Here is a 21,071-nt window from a genome sequence, read left to right as displayed (position 1 = left end):
CGGCCCCTACCAGCCCCACCACTTAGTAGTAAGGCACCCACCACTCAGTACTACCACCTCCACCAGCCCCACCTCTCAGTATTATGGCCCCCACCAGTATCAACACTCAGTATTATCGCTCTCACCAACCCCACTACTCAGAATTATGGCCCTTATTAGCCCCACCACTCAGTGTTATGGCCCCCACCAGCCCCACCACTTAGTAGTAAGGCACCCACCAGCCCCACCATTCAGTACTATAGCCCCCACCAGCCCTACCTCTCAGTATTATGGCCCCCACCACTACTTAGTGTTATGGCCCCCACCAGCCTCACCATTTAGAATTATCGCCCTCACCAGCCTCACCACTCAGTATTATGGCCACAACCAGCCCTACTACTCAGCATATGGTCTCCACCTGCCCCATCACTCAGTGTTATGGCCCCCACCAGCCCCACCTGTGCAGTGTAAGTACTGAGACTCCACACTACAGATGCAATATTGTGACGACATCGAAGAACCTGCAGTACACGGAGTCTCGGACCCATCTGCGGAGGCTGAATGGTGGATTTAGGAACCTTTGGCTCCCTGATCCACCATTGTTTTCATCGGTATTCATATTCTGACAATGTGAATACCACTGAAATTGTGATGACAGGTGGTGGAATGGGGCCCAGTGCCGAGTGGTGCCAGGCCCGATCTGACTCACTGGCACCATAGCACTGCTGCACACAGATCAATGAATTTCCAAGCATCTTGGTAATAGAAAACCTACAGTAAACGCACTGTGAGGATGTAACTGTCCTAATTATCCTAATTATAAGAGCAGTGATAAGATGTAAGCAGACATGGGCTGAATATACTACAATATACATGTCCTACCTCCTACATACTCCATGACCACACACAGGTGAGATTTTGTTGGAAAGGAGCAGAGCATGGAGACCACGAAGGGACAATCAGCGAATGTTAGGATGTCCCTCTCCAGAAAGGCCAATGCCACTCTTTTTGGAGTGTTCAGGTTTCGCTTGAACATTTTCTTCAAAGCAAAGATCTGGTGTGAGTCTTTATGGTGCGCTAAGTAGACGGCACTGGAGAGAAAGAGAATCAATGGTTAGAATGAATCTTTACTACAAGAACATCTATAGAAGTCATTATATAATGTTTTGTACTAATGTTTAATGCTAGAAGTCTGTCCGTCACTGGAAATCCATGTCTAGAATTTGATAAAAGATCACTACATAGATCACCTATGGGAGGTGTCCACAATGCCACGTCCGCCGGAGCCCTCACCCAGGTCACATTACAGATGAGAGAATCTACTGAAATTATTCTTGGGCAGATTCACTACATTAGACCAGTAGATACGATTCAGTGCAAATAAAAGTTGGTCCAAATTAAAAGTGCTCCAATTGCCATAACATGACGTTAATTATGCTCCCGCATACCCCAAGACATAACAACATAATAAATGGAGGGGAGCGAAGGAGTTACAAAAAATGAAACCCATTATAGCCACTTGTCCTCTGTGCCAGTCTTTATTGCTGAGACCAGGGAGTAGACTCACATGGTCATGGTGGAGGTTGGGGGGTGCAGATGTCATTGATGAAAGTTCGTGTCACCCCCTCACTTGACCATGTGTTGCCAATTACTCTTATCAGTTCGCTAATGGATTCCGAAAAGAACAGACCGGTGCGGAGGATCGGGAAGCTCTGATGGGGGTGGCAGTGTAAGAACAGATGAGGGTCTAGGACAGGCAGGTGTAATATATTATTCTATTTTAATCCCTTTCCTTAATAGTTTGTTTTCCTACAGATCATATAATTTCCCTATGATAACACTGAAGGGAAGAGCACAGAGTCTGGAGCATTGTCATTGGGAACCTTGAGAAATGTGGAATATGCCAACAGAAAACTCACCCAAAACTTCCACTGCTGATCAGTTTGGATGTCCCATAGTCGCTCTTATGCGGCTGTCTTGACGGGGTCAATGATTTGATCACGCTCTATAAAAGAATAAGAAATTATATAAAGATATAGAAGCTGCTGGAAAAAAGCTCCAGATGCAAAAACGTCTCCCTTCTGTCATCTCCTCTTAGAATAGAGACATCCCATGGTTATATGGGGGACAATACTGGAGGTGTCATTCACACCCCATAATCTGGTGATACACCGACATCTCTCTCCATGATACTTACACCGTCAGATTCTTGGATCTCCGGGATCTCACAGATTCTACTGTCAGCATCCGCCAACACAGTTGTTTCTAAAAGAGTGAAAAAATGATGAAGAAATAAAATGTATTAGACGATATTAATCCTACATATATATTACAACAATATAACTCAGACATGACAAGATGTCTGTAAATGGGAATAATACTTATTATATAGGGATTCTAAATATGAGAACGTACGGAGCATCCATGAATAAACGTAATGGAAATGATGAAGGACCCCCCAATCATCACATGAATGAGGACCCCCCCACCCTCGCTGTACATGTGAGTGATGGTAAGAGAGCTGAAGCGTAGGAGCCATATGCAGATTATCCTGGAAGTGCACTGGGGGCGTGTCACAGTATGGATTTCTTCTTCCACGCCCCCAGTGCACTTCCATGCTGATTTGTATACGGCTTCTACATTAGATTTCCCTTGACTGAGACATTGGATTTCTGCAAAAAATTATTACAGAGAAATGGCCAGTACAGTCATTCCACAATATGCAAAAATGTGCTGACAGGTTCCCATTACACAGAATATACAGAGTAAATGTAAGATTATTCCCTGTTCTCTATAACATCTGGATATTTCTTGTAGGAGGTCGGGTGATCGGCTTACCTGTAGTCAGATCGCTGTTCAGTCCCGGGATTAGATTTTGCTCGTCTTTGGTGTCGCCTTCTGCTGTTTCCTGGTAGATATAATATATATAATTAACATGTGGAACCTTACACTAAATCGTCACATAGATAAATCAGGAAGGACTAAACCTGCATTTACAGATGCAGCCAATTGTAACTGTACAAATCAGACGTGTGCTAGAGAAGATGACGGCTCCTTACCAGGCGTTCCAATGAGCGGGCCGGACGCTCCAGTACACACAGGACTTTTTCGGCCAGGTCTTTAATAAAAGCCAAATCTCCATATTGAGATCTTTCTTCAGCCTACAAAGAGGAAAAGAAACAAAAAGGAAAATTTTGAGATGAGAAAGGTCACAATGGAGGAGGCCGCCATTGTATGTGACATTTGCTCCTCTCTGCAGATACAATAACTCTGGGGACTCATCGTGTTTTATATTGGAGGAAAGAAACTTCTATCCCACCATTATCTATAATATAACCAGGGATGGGTCCTTCTTTCAGAAGCCTCTATAGACTGCGCAAGCGCACTGTACCTGCACAATGTGGCCGCAGACAGAAGAACACATCCAGACCGGGAGGAGGACGGGGATGGAGGAGGAGTGTGGTGCCAGAAATAGAGGTATGCGTCATTTCATCATGGCTATGGGGGGTCTCCTGCTAAAAGTGGGGAGGCTATGGAGGCAGTGGTGTACCGCCAATGGCGGCAGGCCACGCCACTGCTATGGGGCCCGTGAGCCGGGGGGGGGGGCCCATAGCAGTCGCCTGCACCGTGTATGCCCCGCATCGGGGCCCTTGCAACAGGCTCCGCTCCCAGGCCCGGTGTTAGCACCCGGGCAAGTGCCAGGTCCCTGAGCAGGCAGGGGGCCCCACTCCGCTCAGGGCCCCGGCACAATACTTACCTCTCCCCGTGCCTCCGCAGCTCCGGTGTCTTCCGCGTCCTGTGCTGTGACGTCTCAGGTTAGAGGGTGGGATGACGTCTTTCCACCACACCCTCTGCTGAGCAGTCACAGTGCAGAGCGGGAAGACAGCGACGCTGAGGAGTCCGGAGCAGAGCAGCGGCAGCAGGTGAGGTGAGTATGTCATTTTTTTTTTTTTTTAATGTATGGAGGCCTGGGGCCCATACACTATATAAGGGCTCGTACACTGTATGGAGGACTATATGGGGGCCCATACACTGTGTGGAGGACTATATGAGGGGCAGTATACTGTATGGATGACTATATGGGGGCCAGTATTCTGTAGGGAGGACTATATGGGGGCCAGTATTCTGTAGGGAGGACTATATGGGGGCCCATACACTGTGTGGAGGACTATATGAGGGCCAGTATACTGTATTGAGGACTATATGGGACTATATGGGGGCCAGTACACTGTATGGAGGACTATATGGGGGCCAGTATTCTGTAGGGAGGACTATATGGGGGCCCATACACTGTGTGGAGGACTATATGAGGGCCAGTATACTGTATTGAGGACTATATGGGACTATATGGGGGCCAGTACACTGTATGGAGGACTATATGGGGGCCAGTATTCTGTAGGGAGGACTATATGGGGGCCCATACACTGTGTGGAGGACTATATGAGGGCCAGTATACTGTATTGAGGACTATATGGGACTATATGGGGGCCAGTACACTGTATGGAGGACTATATGGGGGCCAGTATTCTCTATGGGGGCCAGTATACTGTATGGAGGACTATATGGGGCCAGTATTCTCTATAGAGGACTATAAGGAGGCCGGTATACTATATGGAGGACTATATGGGGGCCAGTACACTGTATGGAGGACTATATGCAGGCCAGTATACTGTATGGAGAGGACTATATGGGGGCCAGTATTCTGTATGAAGAATGTCTTATACTGTGTGGAGGACCATAGGGAGTGCATTATACTGTGTGGAGGACCATAGGGAGTGCATTATACTGTGTGGAGGACCATAGGGAGTGCATTATACTGTGTGGAGGACCATTGGGAGTGCATTATACTGCGTGGAGGACCATAGGGAGTGCATTATACTGTGTGGAGGACCATGGGGAGTGCATTATACAGTGTGGAGGACCATGGCGAGTGCATTATACTGTGTGGAGGACCATGGCGAGTGCATTATACTGTGTGGAGTACCATGGAGAGTGCATTATACTGTGTGGAGAGGTGTGGGGCCATTATACTACATGGAGGGCTGTGTGGGGGTCACAGTTGGGGGATCATACTGTGTTGGAGTCACCATACTTTGCCTTGAGAGTTGAGGTGGGGTACGGTAGAGTCATTATACTGTGCATGTGGAGGAATTCACCATGGGGGTAACATACTGTGTTTAGGTGGGGCACTGTTGTTGGCATCATACCTTATGGGGAAATAAAAGAGGAATCTAGGACTTCAGCAGGAGAAAAATTACTGTGTAAAGGCTGGAAAGTTATGAGATATGCTCTTCCTTGACCCCCGACAATTTTCACTTTTTTGGAGGGGCTCCATTTAGCGCTTCTGCTATGGGGCCCCATGATTCCTATGTACGCCTCTGTATGGAGGTCTCCTGCTGGACGTGGGGAGGCAATGGGGGTCTCCTGCTGGACGTGGGGAGGCTATGGGGGTCTCCTGCTGGATGTGCGGAGGCTATGGGGGTCTCCTGATGGACATGCAGAGGCTATGGGGGTCTCCTGCTGGACATGCAGAGGCTATAGGGGTCTCCTGCTGGACGTGAGGAGGCTATGGCGGTCTCCTGCTGGACATACGGAGGCTATGAGGGTCTCCTGCTGGACATGCGGAGGCTATGGGGGTCTCCTGCTGGACGTGCGGAGGCTATGGGGGTCTCCTGCTGGACGTGCAGAGGCTATGGGGGTCTCCTGCAGGACGTGCGGAGGCTATGGGGGTCTCCTGCTGGACGTAGGGAGGCCATGGGGGTCTCCTGCTCGATGCGTTGAGGCTATGAGGGTCTCCTGCTGGATGTGGGGTGGTTATGGGGGTCTCTTGCTGGACATGGGGAGTCTATGGGAGTCTCCTGCTGGACGTGCAGAGGCTATGGGGGTTTCCTGCTGGACGTGGGGAGGCTATGGGGGTCTCCTGCTGGACGTGGGGAGGCTTTGAGGGTCTCCTGCTGGACCGGGGAAGGCTATGGGGGTCTCCTGCTAGACGTGCGAATGCTATGGGGGTCTTCTGCTGGACGTGGGGAGGCTATCGGGGTCTCTTGCTGGACATGCGGATGCTAAGGGGGTCTCCTGCTGGAGGGGTGGAGGCTATGGAGGTCTCCTGCTGGACGTGGGGAGTCTATGGGGATCTGCTGCTGGACGTGCAGAGGCTATGGGGTCTCCTGCTGGACGTGGGGAGGCTATAGGAGTCTCCTACTGGATGTTGGGAGGCTATGGGGGTCTCCTGCTGGACATGAGGAGTTTATGGGGTTCTACTGCTGTACATGGGGAGGTTATGCGGTACCTTGCTCAATGCATTGAGGCTATGGGGGTCTCCTGCTGGACGTGTGGAGGCTATGAGGGTCTCCTGCTGGACGTGAGAAGTCTATGGGAGTCTCCTGCTGGACGTGCAGAGGCTATGGGAGTCTCCTGCTGGACATGCAGAGGATATGGGGGTCTCCTGCTGGATGTGGGGAGGCTATGGGGGTCTCCTGCTGGATGTGCGGAGGATATAGGGGTCTCCTGCTGGACGTGTGGAGGCTATGGGGGTCTCCTGCTGGATGTATGGAGGCTATGGGGGTCTCCTGCTGGAGGTGGGGAGGCTATGCGGGTCTCCTGCTGGACATGCGTAGGCTATGGGGGTCTCCTGCTGGATGTATGGAGGCTATGGGGGTGTCCTGCTGGATGTGGGGAGGCTATGGGGGTCTCCTGCTGGATGTATGGAGGCTATGGGGGTCTCCTGCTGGATGTGGGGAGGCTATTGGGGTCTCCTGCTGGATGTGCGGAGGTTATGGGGGTCTCCTGCTGGATGTGTGGAGGCTATGGGGGTCTCCTGCTGGACGTGGGAAGGCTATGGGGGTCTACTGCTGGATGTGGGGAGGCTATGAGGGTCTCCTGCTGGACCAGGGGAGGCTATGGGGGTCTCCTGCTGGATGTGCGGAGGCTATGAGGTTCTCCTGCTGGACATGGGGAGGCTATGGGGTCTCCTGCTGGATGTGTGGAGGCTAAAGGGGTCTCCTTCTGGACGTGGGGAGGCTATGGGGTTCTCCTGCTGGACATGGGGAGGCTATGGGGGTCTCCTGCTCTATGCGTTGAGGCTATGAGGGTCTCCTGCTGGATGTGGGGAGGCTATGGGGGTCTCTTGCTGGATGTGGGGAGGTTATGAGGGTCTCCTGCTGGACCACGGGAGGCTATGGGGTCTCCTGCTAGACCTACGGAGGCTATGGGGGTTTCCTGATGGACGTGGGGAGGCTATAGGGGTCTCCTGCTCGATGCATTGAGGCTATGGGGGTCTCCTGCTGGATGTGTGGAGGCTCTGGGGGTCTCCTGATGGACGTGGGGAGGCTATGGGGGTCTCCTGCTGGATGTGGGGAGGCTATGAGGGTCTCCTGCTGGACCGGGGGAGACTATGGGGGTCTCCTGCTAGACGTGTGGAGGCTATAGGGGTCTCCTGCTGGACGTGGGTAGGTTATAGGGGTCTCCTGCTTTATGCATTGAGGCTATGGGGGTCTCCTGCTGGATGCAGGGAGGCTATGGGGGTCTTCTGCTGGATGTGGGGAGGCTATGGGGGTCTCCTGTTGGAGGTGGGGAGGTTATGGGGGTCTCCTGCTGGAGGTGGGGAGGTTATGGGGTTCTCCTGCTGGACATGGGGAGGGTATGGGGGTCTTCTGCTGGACGTGGGGAGACTATGGGGGGTCTCCTGTTGGAGGTGGGGAGGCTATGGGGGTCTCCTGCTGGACGTGTTTAGGCTATGGGGGTCTCCTGATGGACATGGGGAGGCTATGGGGGTCTCCTGCTGGACGTGGGGAGGCTATGAGGGTCTCCTGCTGGACCGGGGGAGACTATGGGGGTCTCCTGTTAGACGTGCGGAGGCTATAGGGGTCTCCTGCTGGACGTGGGGAGGTTATAGGGGTCTCCTGCTTGATGCATTGAGGCTATGGGGGTCTCCTGCTGGACGTAGGGAGGCTATGAGGGTCTCCTGCTGGATGTGGGGTGGCTATGGGGGTCTCTTGCTGGACGTGGGGAGTTTATGAGAGTCTCCTGCTGGACGTAGGGAGGCTATGGGGGTCTCCTGCTGGACGTAGGGAGGCTATGGGGGTCTTCTGCTGGACGTCGGGAGGCTATGGGGGTCTCCTGTTGGACGTGGGGGGGGCTATGGGGGTCTCCTGCTGGAGGTGGGGAGGTTATGGGGTTCTCCTGCTGGACGTGGGGAGGGTATGGGGGTCTCCTGCTGGACGTGGGGAGGCTATGGGGGTTTGCGTGTGCGCATACTACGCTATCCGGCTGCATTTTATTGAAGACACTCTATGTGTGAATTCGCAGACACAGTGTCTTTAAAAAAATGGTGCCGAAATTGTACCAATAAAAATGCTTGTCACTAGGGTGTAGAACGGGTTCAATAGCTAGTTATCTATATGGAGAAGTTTTGTGCGGAGCGTCCGCTATTTACCTGCTGTAGTAATGTCCTGATGTTATGAAGTAAATCCGTCACATACTCTGAGGTGAGATGACCTTGTTGGTGTTTGGTCAGGCAGTTCCTTACTAGCTGCACCACCAGCCGGTGAGTGAAGCTGAGAACGCCATCGGGTGGTAGAAGCACAATGTTAGGGCGATTGTTGATAAGAATACCCCATAGTGCTTGTACCTGAAAATTATCCAGAAAAAATCCGGCCATAGTGAGAAACTGTAAGTGCGCTCAGTAACTAGCTATGGAGCCAAAATGGCACCTGCTACCCTGTGTACATTGTAGAAGTAGTGACTGTGAGCTGTGATGTCATAATGGGCGAGCATCACCAGTGATGTCATGATGGAATCTTGTGATAGAATCTTCAAGAGGCGACTCTGCACAAACAGATGCTGCCGAGCAATGTGTACAGTGGAAACTCCATAGAATAAAATCCATCTCCATGTTATCATGACCGTTCTCTTTTATTTCCAGTTAGAACACAACCAGTATAAGGGTATGTTCACACGCTGCATTTTTGCAGCATTTTTTGTTCAACAAAAACCAAACTGGTGGCAGGAAAAACACTGAGTAAAATACGCACGTTTTTGCTGTGTTTTTAATTGTTTTTTTCCTCATTCATTTGAATTGGTGAAAAACGCTGCAACGGCCCTAAAAGGATTGACAAGCTGCAGAATACTAAAAACACTAGAAAAGAAACGCAGCATGTGAATGAGACTTCAGAAATCTCATACACTAAGCTCGTACTTTAAAGTGCCGCAGAAAAACAGCCAATTGTGAACACACCCAAAAGATATACTCCGTCATATGGGAAATAATGTGTAGGTTTATTCCTCATTTGTCTTTTTTTTCTCCATAGAACATTTTAGTTTACTATTAACAACTGTGACAAATATTGAAGGTATTGAAGAATTAATAAAAAGTGATAAATCGTTTACATCATTGTCATTGATCGTTGTGTCTTTATAAAGTTCAATCCTTTACCTTGTTGTGTTTAGGTCGCGAGATCGTGCAGCTGCAGGAGCGGTGAGCCGCTGTCAGAGTCGGCCAGACTCCCTATAAAGCCGGTTTCACACGTCCATATATTTCCAGTACCGGAAAGGAAAAAACGGTACCAGAGATATCCGTGTCCCGTGTGTCCCTGTTTGTCACACGTGTGGCAACAGTGTGCCGCATCAGGATCACACGTACCGGCACCTGGGAATTAGCGTTACATTTTAGTGGGTTTGATATGGTTATTTCTCCTAACATCCATCCACAGTTTTAGTAAAGTGCCGTGAGCAGCAGAAAGTGCACACAGTGTAAGATCCTCACCATGGTCCTCCACACAGTGTAAGACTCTCGCCATGGTCCTCCACACAGTATAAGACACTCGCCATGGTCCTCCACGCAGATTAATGCACTCCCTAAGGTCCTCCACACAGTATAATGCACTCCCTAAGGTCCTCCACACAGTATAATGAACTCCCTATGGTTCTCCACACAGTATAATGAACTCCCTATGGTTCTCCACACAGTATAATGAACTCCCTATGGTTCTCCACACAGTACATTGCACTCCCTATGGTCTTCCACTAAGTATAATGCACTCCCTATGGTCTTCCACACAGTATAATGCACTCCCTATGGTCATCCACACAGTATAACGTACTCCCTATGGTCCTCCACACAGTATAATGCACACCCTATGGTCCTCCACACAGTATAATGCACACCCCATGGTCCTCCACACAGTATAATGCACTCGCCATGGTCCTGCACACAGTATAATGCACTCGCCATGGTCCTGTACGCAGTATAGTGCAGCCCCCCAAAGGGTAAAATGCGGTCCCCCACCATAGGGTAAAATGCAGCCCCAGTCCTCCAGTATTATCAGGACATACTGATTTAAAAATAAATAAATAAATAAATACATACTTACCGCTCCTCGTTCCCCGCTGCTTCAGTCTCTGCAGCTGATCACCTCAGCAGCTGCCAGCTCCACTGTCTGACACAGCGTGGCGCGTCATCATGCTGCTGCGTCAGACGCAGAGGAGGAATGATGGGAGAGGGAGTGTCACATGATGCTCCCTCCTCCATCACTGCTTTCAACCAGGGCCGGCTCCAGGTTTTCGTGGGCCCTGGGCGAAAGGGTCTCAGTGGGCCCCTGTAACACTGTAAAATAATACTCTTTCTGTATTATTTTTTCCTACTGAGGACTTCGCAAAGTATCAATATCACAATATTCTTATAAACAAAATGTATCTATTTATTCTTGGATTGTCCATTAAATAGAATCAGATTGCAGCAGGTACATACAATAATTAGTTATAAAGTAATTGTCCATTTGTCCATAATTAGCTTAATTGTTGAGATTCACCCATCTTTCCTTGGATCCTGGCTGGTAAATCATGTCTTTATCCAGCACGTGTCCAGGCCTACATGTCAGATACGTCTCAGCATGAAGATTCTTCTTCTGTGTCTTGTGGGGTGGGAAGAACAAGAGAGTCCCCCCTTTCTGTACCATGGGCTTTTATAGCCAGTCGTATGGACACCTGTTCTACATATGGTAGTGAACCAAAAATACACACACAAATAGCGCATGTCAACTAGACACGATGGCTGAGGCATAGAACTCAGATTTAAGAAAAATGATTATCGATTATTAATTATTTAACATTCCCCTCTTTTTGAGGATAAAAAGGACTGAAAAATCCTCAAAAGAAGACAGGTTTATCATTAGGATAACAATCATTATTTCTTTCCTTCTTCCTTGGCAATATCATTACATTTCCATAATAATAATAATAATAATAATATCAATATCTGATTGTTGTTATATAATGATGTGAATTCATGTTATGGTAAGCCGTGACTAATATTCATTTAATATGTATAATTATACTTCCCTATATCTAAATTGAAGTAATCGCGGGTCCAATCGTCATCGTCTGATGTCATCGGGTCGTCATCTCGTCTTCTTCTTGGTTCTTTTATAACACAGTCTTTAGATGAAAACTCCTTTGAAATAAATGATAGCGTGTAGATATTGTACAGTCCATAATTGTATTCATCATTGTGCAGTCTATAAACTGTACTCTTTATTAGAAAGATCATGTGTGTCAGATGATAAGAAGACAAAGTCCATGGATGAAATGTAGCTTTAATATCTGTGCGATGTCACCTGGACTTACGTTGGATATTCTGGAATCTTCCGTGTCGTCCGCACTGGTCTCGTGTCACTTTTGGAACAGATGTGACGTCTTTGGTCAGTAAAGCAAGGGTTAACTTGACACTTCCCTGCTTTATATAGCCCCATAACCAGTACTCAGTCCTTTATATACAGGACACATATGCCAGGTATTACCTGTTCACCAGCTTTCATTGAAGCGTTGCAGGTGATAAGAAACCACTGGAACGTGATGAAACTTGAGCACAACCCAGTTCATATAGGATCATCGTCCTCTGCCGTCCCGGTGATCAGTGGTGTGAATTGTATCTGACACAGTCTATTATCACTCAGCATTCACACCTGTTACCTTCTGAGACTTCCGGATATCGGTTGCTTCTTCTTGTAACTTTTGAGAGTCTCTTTGATTTATAAAAATTAAAAGTCTTTATTAAGATAGAATTCATAATTGCGATGTCTTGATTGAAGTCTTCATTCCCTAATCTGATACCAAATCTGGCAACTTTCCTAACCTATAATATCACAGCGTACCATAGCAATCAATAATATCCATCTAATTATTATCAAAATATTAAAATAAATTATGTTTGGAATAATAAACAATAATAGATTGAATTACTATCAAGTTCTCCATGTGATAAAATATTTTTATGTCATAGGTGTAATTACCTTTTCCAACCCATAGGTGTCAGTGTGTTTTGAAACAAGTGTTTATATCTTTATTAAACCAATAATACCAAAGAATGTATACTGCTGAACTAAAATGAATAAATGTATGAATGAAAGAATTGGTGTGTTTACTCAGAAAATTGAAACATTTTTCTTATATTAATATAATTATATTTAATGAAGCAATATTCTTGTACTAGACATTACTTTATTAAATATTAATGTGTTTTCTCAATTGAGATACTGTACTGAAATAAAATCAAATGAGAATTAAAAATGAAAAATGGAAAAATAAGAAAATAAGTAAGAATAAAATTTTAAAAATGAAAAATAAAATTAAGAGTAAAAATAAGAATAAAAATAAAAATAAGGCCTTTAAATTTTAATGACAAATGCAGAGTAATTATATTCTCCATAAAAAAATACCCTTATATCTCCATTATCTGGATGATTTCATATTTGTCATAACCTTGTATCACCAAAAATTATTAAATTATGCAACTTTGCATGTAATACCCTTCTTAATTATACCATAGTACCTTATTAATATTTTACCTTTATTAAAATGTGTGGAAAATAAGTATTGATCACAAGTGATTATGTAATCAGGATCAAAAACACATTTTCCCCCTTAATACAAAAAAATATTATTTTATAAAATAATTTATATATCAGAACCAAATTAAAAATAGTTATTCTTCTATAAATATTTTGCATAAATTTCATATCGATGAGTAGCATAGATTTGTCTACAGAGAGGTGTGTACCTATTTAGGTAACCATTAAAAATAATATTATAGTTATTCAAGAATATTATCATGTGGAAAATTATTCTAAATGTAAATTTGCTTTGTAAACCATTTGATGTGTGGTTGCCCTTATCCACTATTAGTTAAATCAAGAAATAATAATTATTAAAGAAATATAGATATATATATATATATGTAGATAATACCTAATTATGTATTATAATTTCTCTGAATTAAATATATTTTTGTACCTTCACATAAACATTTTTTTTTCCAAACATACAAACATACGAGGCCTCTGTCACATCAATCACACTTAGCAGCTGCTGATTTACTCATCTGTCACCTTCACTCTGACATTCACAGATCTGTTCAACTCAAACATTCCACATATGAAGTTTTAGATATATATATATATTTAGCCCAAAATTGTAGTATCCCAATTTATTAATGCGCATTTAATATCTTAATATTTCTTTGAATATTCCCCAAGTAGAAGTATATATATAATATGAGAGTAAGTCACTGGAATTTCAGACACTTGAAAAAACTCTTGACTTAGATTCTTTTTTCACTGGCTGCCCGGTCTTAAGTTACATCAGCTGAAAATAGAATGAATGGGATCTATACTATTAGCTCAAAGTTCAAAGGCCGCAGCTGTCACACGTCATGCTGTAAAGCTACTTGTTATAAAATAAACACTTCATGCATAGAAAATATTAATTAATGTTACACATAAATCATGCAATTTTCAGCTTCCTGTGTGAATAAAGAAATAAATCCATTTTAGAGTTGTTTGATCAAATCCTGCTTTGGAATGAAAACTCTAAGGAAATATAAGAAAATAAAATTAAATATCAAATTAATACAGAAACAGCATTATTTAAATATCTTATGCATATATTGGTTGGTTCTAATGTAATTCAAAATATTGTTACTTAAATTTATATATGAAGTTCTAATTTATTAATTAATATATATATATTTTTATAAATATATATATAAATACAATTATACACAATCTCTACTTAGACAAGTGTATATATATATATATATATATATATATATATATATATATATACTATTAGAAACTATGTAACTACAATTTTACTGTATAAGATTATAAATAAATATTGAGACATTGTAACACTTCTATGCTACATTATCATTACAGTTTTTTCTTAGCCACTCCCTAAACCAAATCTTCTGTCTCTCTCAAATATCTCCAGGAACGCCCTATTTAGGAAAGACATTTTTCTATCCTTCAAAACCTCAGAGAACTGCCTGTCCTTCTGTTCACATTCCATGACGTCACTCTCAGCCGGTCGTCTCACCTGACTCTGTCCATCAGTTTCAGCCATTTTCCTTTCCAGGGAGAAGTCACAGCTTTGGATTTTTAACTCTTTCTGTGAAGAGATGGACCTTTGCACTCTCTGATATGGCTTATAACAGATATGAAATCTCCTGCGTATTTGATAGAGTTCACTATGGGGATGACTCAGTCTAGGAGAGTTTGATATTGGCTTTTGGTAAGATTTTACCTTTTCTGGTTTTACAAATTTAACTTGATTTATTTTCTTTTCACGATTCTCATGTTTCCTAACAAAATCCAGCAACTGCGCACATTCAAATAATGATTTTTTGTGATGCAATAACTTGGGAAACTGGATTTAGGAATTTGAATTTTTGTACAAAAGTTGTTATCATTTGTTGTACTTTTCCATTTTTGATGAGAGCTTTGTACAACCGTTCAAATATGGACATGAATGTATATGTACATTCCTTCCTACCAATCCTTAGTTTCTGCAGATCTTCTATGTTGGGAAAATCCTTTGTGACACAATAAATCAAATATCTTAACCTGTCCGAATCATTTTCCCATCCATTAGGAGAGTAACATCTGGACAATGTCACAGGAATCCATATTTTAAATAATTGATTCCTCTCCTCATTGGATAAATCAAACTTATCAGAGAAGCTCTCAAATGTCTCTGAATTTCTACAGGCATGGATTTTGACATCATATTTTGGCATGATTTTGTATAATTTCAGCAAATTTTTCCTCATTTTAATTTGCAGTTGAGCCTGGGTAATTCCTGAATTCTCTGATATTTTTAGTGGCTCTTGTACGTCCATTCCTCCTACGTCACTCACGTCTCCTCCCACATCACCTAGTATGTCGGTTTCTCGTATGTCAGTCATGTCTCCTCCCATGTCAGGTTTCTGTATGTCCGTCTCTTGGTCAGACCCAAGGTCACCTTCAGTTACAGACACGTGTCTTACTTCTTGTTCATTTTCCACATTACAGTCAGAATCAGTGTCACCATCTGACATTTCTTCTACACTATTGTCCTGCTTAGACCTCTCAAGTACAAAATTATGAAATACCTGAAAAAGATGTAGAATATTCCGCAATTTGTGTTTCTCTCCAGGGTCGGACTGCGGTGTCTGGGGCCCACAGGGGAAATTAACTCTAGGGGCCACCTACAGCCATATGCAAATATCTGTTATCCGCTCTCCCTGTTATAGTGGAGCATTGACTGGCGGCTCCTGCACATCTACTGGGCGACACTAACTGGGATGTACAACTACGTTAGTTTGCATTAAAGGGGTTCTTTGGTTAAAACAAGTTATCACCGATCCATGGGATCCACAGGATCGGTGATCACTTATTGATCGTTTGGGTCCGAACATTGGAAAACGCACCTATCGGAAGAATGGGGAAGTTTTATCCCTGACAGGACACTTATCACCATTTTAAAATGCAGCGACAGGTGGGACGTCTGACCACAGCCTCATTCGTTCTCTTGGGGGCTTCCAAAAAAGAGCAGCGCTCGCAGCCTCTAAGGGAATGAATGGATCAGTGGTCGAGTCGCACATGAGCTCCAGTCTAATGGGGAGAAAAGCTCCACATTCTACCAATCGGTGCAGGTCCCAGCAGTCAGACCCCCACCAATCAATATTATCACTTATCCTGTGGAGAGGTGATTACTTGTTTTCACCGGAGAACCCCTGTAAGTGCATCTCTGATGCTCTGCTCCAAGTATTTAATCTCTAAGGTCACGGCCCCACTATCAGTATTTGGTCAGTATTCGGTCAGTATTTTTTCTCAGGAGTGGGAGCCAAAACCAGATGAGGAACAATCAGAGAAAAGGTAGAATAGAAACAAGTCACCAATTCTGCATTTATCACCCACTCCTGGTTTTGGCAGCGACTCCTGAGAAAAAATGCTAACCAAATACTAATGGTGGGGCTGTGGCCTAATGGAAAAAAATATTTTCCTAGTTAATATCAGCAAGAACAAAATGACTGCCATACACAACACAGTCCACTATATCAACACCAATAATACCACATACAAAAGGGACAAATATCGCCACACCATGACTAGATCACATATTACCACCACATAGTGACCGAATAATACCACATACAAGGAATAAATACGGCCACACCATGACCAGACCACATATTACCACCCCAAAGTGACCAAATACTACAATACTGATCATGAATACAAACCACAATACTAACAACACTGTTATTACCACCAGCGACATTATACACAGGAGCTCTGTATATAGTGTCAGTGTACAGGTAATACAGGGATCACCAGTGACATTATACACAGGAGCTCTGTATATAGTGTCAGTGTACAGGTAATACAGTGATCACCAGTGACATTATACACTGGAGCTCTGTATATAGTGTACAGGTATTACAGTGGTCACCAGTGACATTATACTCAGGAGCTCTGTACATAGTGTATAGTGTACAGGTAATACAGTGATCACCAGTGACATTATACACAGGAGCTCTGTATATAGTGTACAAGGAATACAGTGGTCACCAGTGACATTATACACAGGAGCTCTGTATATAGTGTACAGGTAATACAGTGGTCACCAGTGACATTATACACAGGAGCTCTGTATATAGTGTACAGGTAATACAGTGGTCACCAGTGACATTATACACAGGAGCTCTGTACATAGTGTATAGTGTACAGGTAATACAGTGATCACCAGTGACATTATACACAGGAGCTCTGTATATAGTGCACAGGTAATACAGTGGTCACCAGTGACATTATACACAGGAGCTCTGTATATAGTGTACAGGTAATACAGTGGTCACCAGTGACATTATACACAGGAGCTCTGTATATAGTGTACAGGTAATACAGTAGTCACCAGTGACATTATACACAGGAGCTCTGTATATAGTGTATAGTGTACAGGTAATACAGGGATCACCAGTGACATTATACACAGGAGCTCTGTATATAGTGTCAGTGTACAGGTAATACAGTGATCACCAGTGACATTATACACTGGAGCTCTGTATATAGTGTACAGGTAATACAGTGGTCACCAGTGACATTATACACAGAAGCTCTGTATATAGTGTATACATAATACAGTGATCACCAGTGACATACACAGGAGTTCTGTATATACTATATACACACACGTGGTCAGAATTGTTGGTACCCCTCGTTTAATGAAAGAAAAACCCACAATGGTCACAGAAATAACTTGAATCTGACAAAAGTAATAATAAATTAAAAATCTATGAAAATGAACAAATGAAAGTCAGACATTGCTTTTCTGCTTCCACTGAATTTTTAAAAAAATTAAACTCATGAAATAGGCCTGGACAGAAATGATGGTACCCCTGAAAATAATGTGACAAAAGGGACATGTTAAATCAAGTTGTGTCCACAAATTAGCATCACAGGTGTCTACAATCTTGTAATCAGTCAGTGGGCCTGTATATAGGGCTACAGATACTCACTGTGTTGTTTGGTGACATGGTGTGTACCACACTCAACATGGACCAGAGGAAGCAAAGGAAAGAGTTGTTTCAGGAGATTAGAAAGAAAATTATAGAAAAGCATGTTAAAAGGTAAAGGTTATAAGACCATCTCCAAGCAGCTTGATGTTCCTGTGACTACAGGTGCACATATTATTCAGAAATTTAAGATCCATGGGACTGTAGCCAACCTCCCTGGACGTGGCCGCAGGAGGAAAATTGATGACAAATCAAAGAGACGGATAATATGAATGGTAACAAAAGAGTCCAGGAAAACTTCTAAAGAGATTAAAGGTGAACTTCAAGCTCAAGGAACATCAGTGTCAGATCGTACTATCCACTGTTGTTTGATCCAAAGTGAACTTCATGTAAGACGACCAAGGAGAACACCATTGTTGAAAAAAATAATAATAAAAAAGCCAGACTGGAATTTGCCAAACTACATGTTGACAAGCCACAAAGCTTCTGGGAGAATGTACTATGGACAGATGAGAAAAAAATGGAAGTTTTTGGCAAGGCACATCAGCTCTATGTTCACAGACCGAAAAATTAAGCATATCAAGAAAAGAACACTGTCCCTACTGTGAAACATGGGGGAGGCTGTTATGTTCTGGGGCTGCTTTGCTGCATCTGGTACAGGGTGTCTTGAATCTGTGCAGGGTACAATGAAATCTCAAGACTATCAAGGGATTCTAGAGAGAAATGTGCTGCCCAGTGTCAGAAAGCTTGGTCTCAGTCGCAGGTCATGGGTCTTGCAACAGGATAATGACCCAAAACACACAGCTAAAAACACCCAAGAATGGCTAAGAGGAAAACATTAGACTATTCTGAAGTGGCCTTCTATGAGCCCTGACCTAAATCCTATGGAGCATCTTTGGAAAGAGCTGAAACATGCCATCTGGAAAAGGCAACCTTCAACCACGAGACAACTGGAGCAGTTTGCTCATGAGGAGTCGGCCAAAATAGCTGTGGAGAGGTGCAGAAGTCTCATTGACAGTTACAGGAATCCTTTGATTGCAGTGATTGCCTCAAAAGGTTCAACAAAATATTAAGTTAAGAGTACCATCATTTCTGTCCAGGCCTATTTCATGAGTTTAATTTTTTTTTAAATTCTGTGGAAGCAGGAAAGCAATGTCTGACTTTCATTTGTTCATTTTCAAAAATTTGTAATTTATCAGATTCAAGTTATTTCTGTGACCATTGTGGGTTTTTCTTTCATTAAACGAGGGGTACCAACAATTTTGACCACGTGTGTAGTGTAAGTGTACATGTAATACACTGACTCACCAGTGATGTCTCTAGGTGAAGTCCTTCATCTTCGCTTTTCTTCTTCATCTGGCACAGACGGCCATCACTTCTTCCAGCCAGGAATCATCTCTGCAGAAAATAACACACAGTTATCAATAACTGATCTCTTCTAGAGAATATTCCCACTTTTCCCCCCGACTTCTACACTACACCAGTTGAAGAAAAAAAGTAACATAGTGCCGTCCTGCACAGTAACAGGACCCCTCTTTTGTCCCATCCCATGGAAAACAATTTCCTAAAAAGTAAATTGTATTACAGAAGTAATAATGTAATAATAATAATTGGAATCTAAAGTAATAATGTTCCCCACTGGTCACCATTAATAAAGTATGTTCCTCAATCTTACCTTCCTGCGCTCCCGTGCGGTGTCCTCCTTCTCCTGAGTTGCGCGCCTCTTTCACAGCAGGCGCATGACGATGACGTCATACGCCGGACGGCGAAGGGAGACATGCAGCTTCAGCTGCTTCACTGGGACGTGTGCCGCGGTGGTTCAGGTAATGAACACTGCGTGCGCGCGTCCCTGCATACACTGTGCCTGCGCTTTTAAAGGGCCCGTGCCCCTTAAAACCGCAGGATTTTTTTTTTGTTCTCTTCTCCCCTTCTACTCTGCAGCAGGGGGCGGGGCCCACCGGGAAAATTTCCGGTATCCCGCCAGCCCAGACCGACCCTGTTTCTCTCTATATACCAATTTGGAAGTTAACTGTAAATTCTGCAATTCACATTCTTTGTATAAACTGAGCCACAAAACGTCTAAGTCATTTCCTACATTAACTTTGAAATTAATATTACTTTGTTTAGCAAAAGAAGAAATTATATCCATATTTTGCTTACCTTAAGATTCCTTAGCTTCTCTTTATCAGCACGTCCTGTCTTCAGTTCGTCTGATTCATTTCCTGTGTGATTCTGTTCCTTGTTAGAACCTCTGCTTCCTGTTAGTCCTCAGTCTGTAGGTCCTTTCTGCTTCTCGTGACAAATTAGAGAATTTACTGACACGTGAACAACAGCTGTTCAGCTAGTCAGGACTTTCCCCCCCTTTGTTCAAGGAAGAAATTCACTTACGAAAAATCAGGCTGGCTGGCTCACCATTGTTAAATAATACTTCTTTCTGTATTATTTTTCTCTACTGAGGACTTCGCAAAGTATCAATATCAAGATTTCCTTATAAAAAATGTATCTATTTATTCTTGGATTGTCCATTAAAAAATAATTGAAACTGAATATAAAATAGATGAAGTAGTTACAAAGAGATTCAATCATGAGTGTCCATCTTTCCTTGGATCCTGGCTGGTAAATCATGTCTTTGTCCAACACGTGTCCAGGCCTACATGTCAGCTGCTCCTCAGCATGAAGATCCTTCTTCTGTGTCTTGTGGGGTGGGAAGAGCAAGAGAGCCCCCCCTTTCTGTACCATGGGCTTTTATAGCCAGTCGTATGGCACACCTGTTCTACATATGGTAGTGAACACACAAATAGCGCATTTCAACTAGACACGATGGCTAATGCATAGAACTCAGATTTAAGAATAAAATGAATATCCATAATTAACTATTTAATAAGAGGTGACTAGATCAGAGTTGCTGTACTGAGATTCATATTTTGTGTGCACCATACAGTGCATAAGGACGTCCTCTGTACAGTAACTTCAGTCTAGTTGTCTAAGTACAGAGGTAACTAGATCAGAGTTGCTGTACTTAGATTCATAGTTTGTGTGCACCGTACTGTGTATAAGGACATCCTCTGTACAGTAACCTCCATCTAGATGTCTCAGTACAGAGGTGACTAGATGGGAGTTGCTGTAGTGAGATTCATAGTTTGTGTGCACCGTACGGTGTATAAGGACGTCCTCTGTACAGTAACTTCAGTCTAGATATCTCAGTACAGAGGTGACTAGATCAGGGCTGCTGTACTGAGATTCATAGTTTGTGTGCACCCTA

At 43.8% G+C, this 21,071-nt stretch overlaps 1 protein-coding gene across 1 annotated transcript; it reads right to left on the bottom strand.

Moving 5' to 3' along the window:
• Positions 1-787: 787 nt before the first annotated feature.
• Positions 788-20,730, bottom strand: LOC141212589 (microtubule-associated serine/threonine-protein kinase 3-like). Its single transcript, XM_073664960.1, has 8 exons — positions 20,721-20,730; positions 19,970-20,067; positions 3,039-3,140; positions 2,818-2,887; positions 2,177-2,244; positions 1,899-1,984; positions 862-1,070; positions 788-792 (listed from the first exon to the last, which is right to left on the bottom strand). The coding sequence occupies exons 1-8, from the start codon at positions 20,728-20,730 to the stop codon at positions 788-790; spliced, it is 648 nt and encodes a 215-aa protein (XP_073521061.1).
• Between the last annotated feature and the right edge of the window lie 341 nt (positions 20,731-21,071).

Source organism: Phyllobates terribilis, unplaced genomic scaffold (assembly GCF_046119375.1).
Source record: "Phyllobates terribilis strain yellow unplaced genomic scaffold, ASM4611937v1 Scaffold_178__1_contigs__length_3940740, whole genome shotgun sequence".
Classification (NCBI taxonomy): Eukaryota; Metazoa; Chordata; class Amphibia; order Anura; family Dendrobatidae; genus Phyllobates; species Phyllobates terribilis.
Note: the sequence above shows the minus strand (reverse complement) of the source record. Positions and strands in the feature narration are given on the sequence as shown.

What these genes read in the sequence shown, in the direction of transcription:
- LOC141212589 (XM_073664960.1), bottom strand. An exon ending in AGAAGCTAAGGAATCTTAAG is followed by an intron (nt 3,141 to 19,969) that starts GTAAGCAAAATA and finishes TCCTCTTTGTAG; the next exon opens with GCTGAAGAAAGATCTCAATA. An exon ending in GAACAGCGATCTGACTACAG is followed by an intron (nt 2,245 to 2,817) that starts GTAAGCCGATCA and finishes TCACTCTTTTAG; the next exon opens with AAACAACTGTGTTGGCGGAT.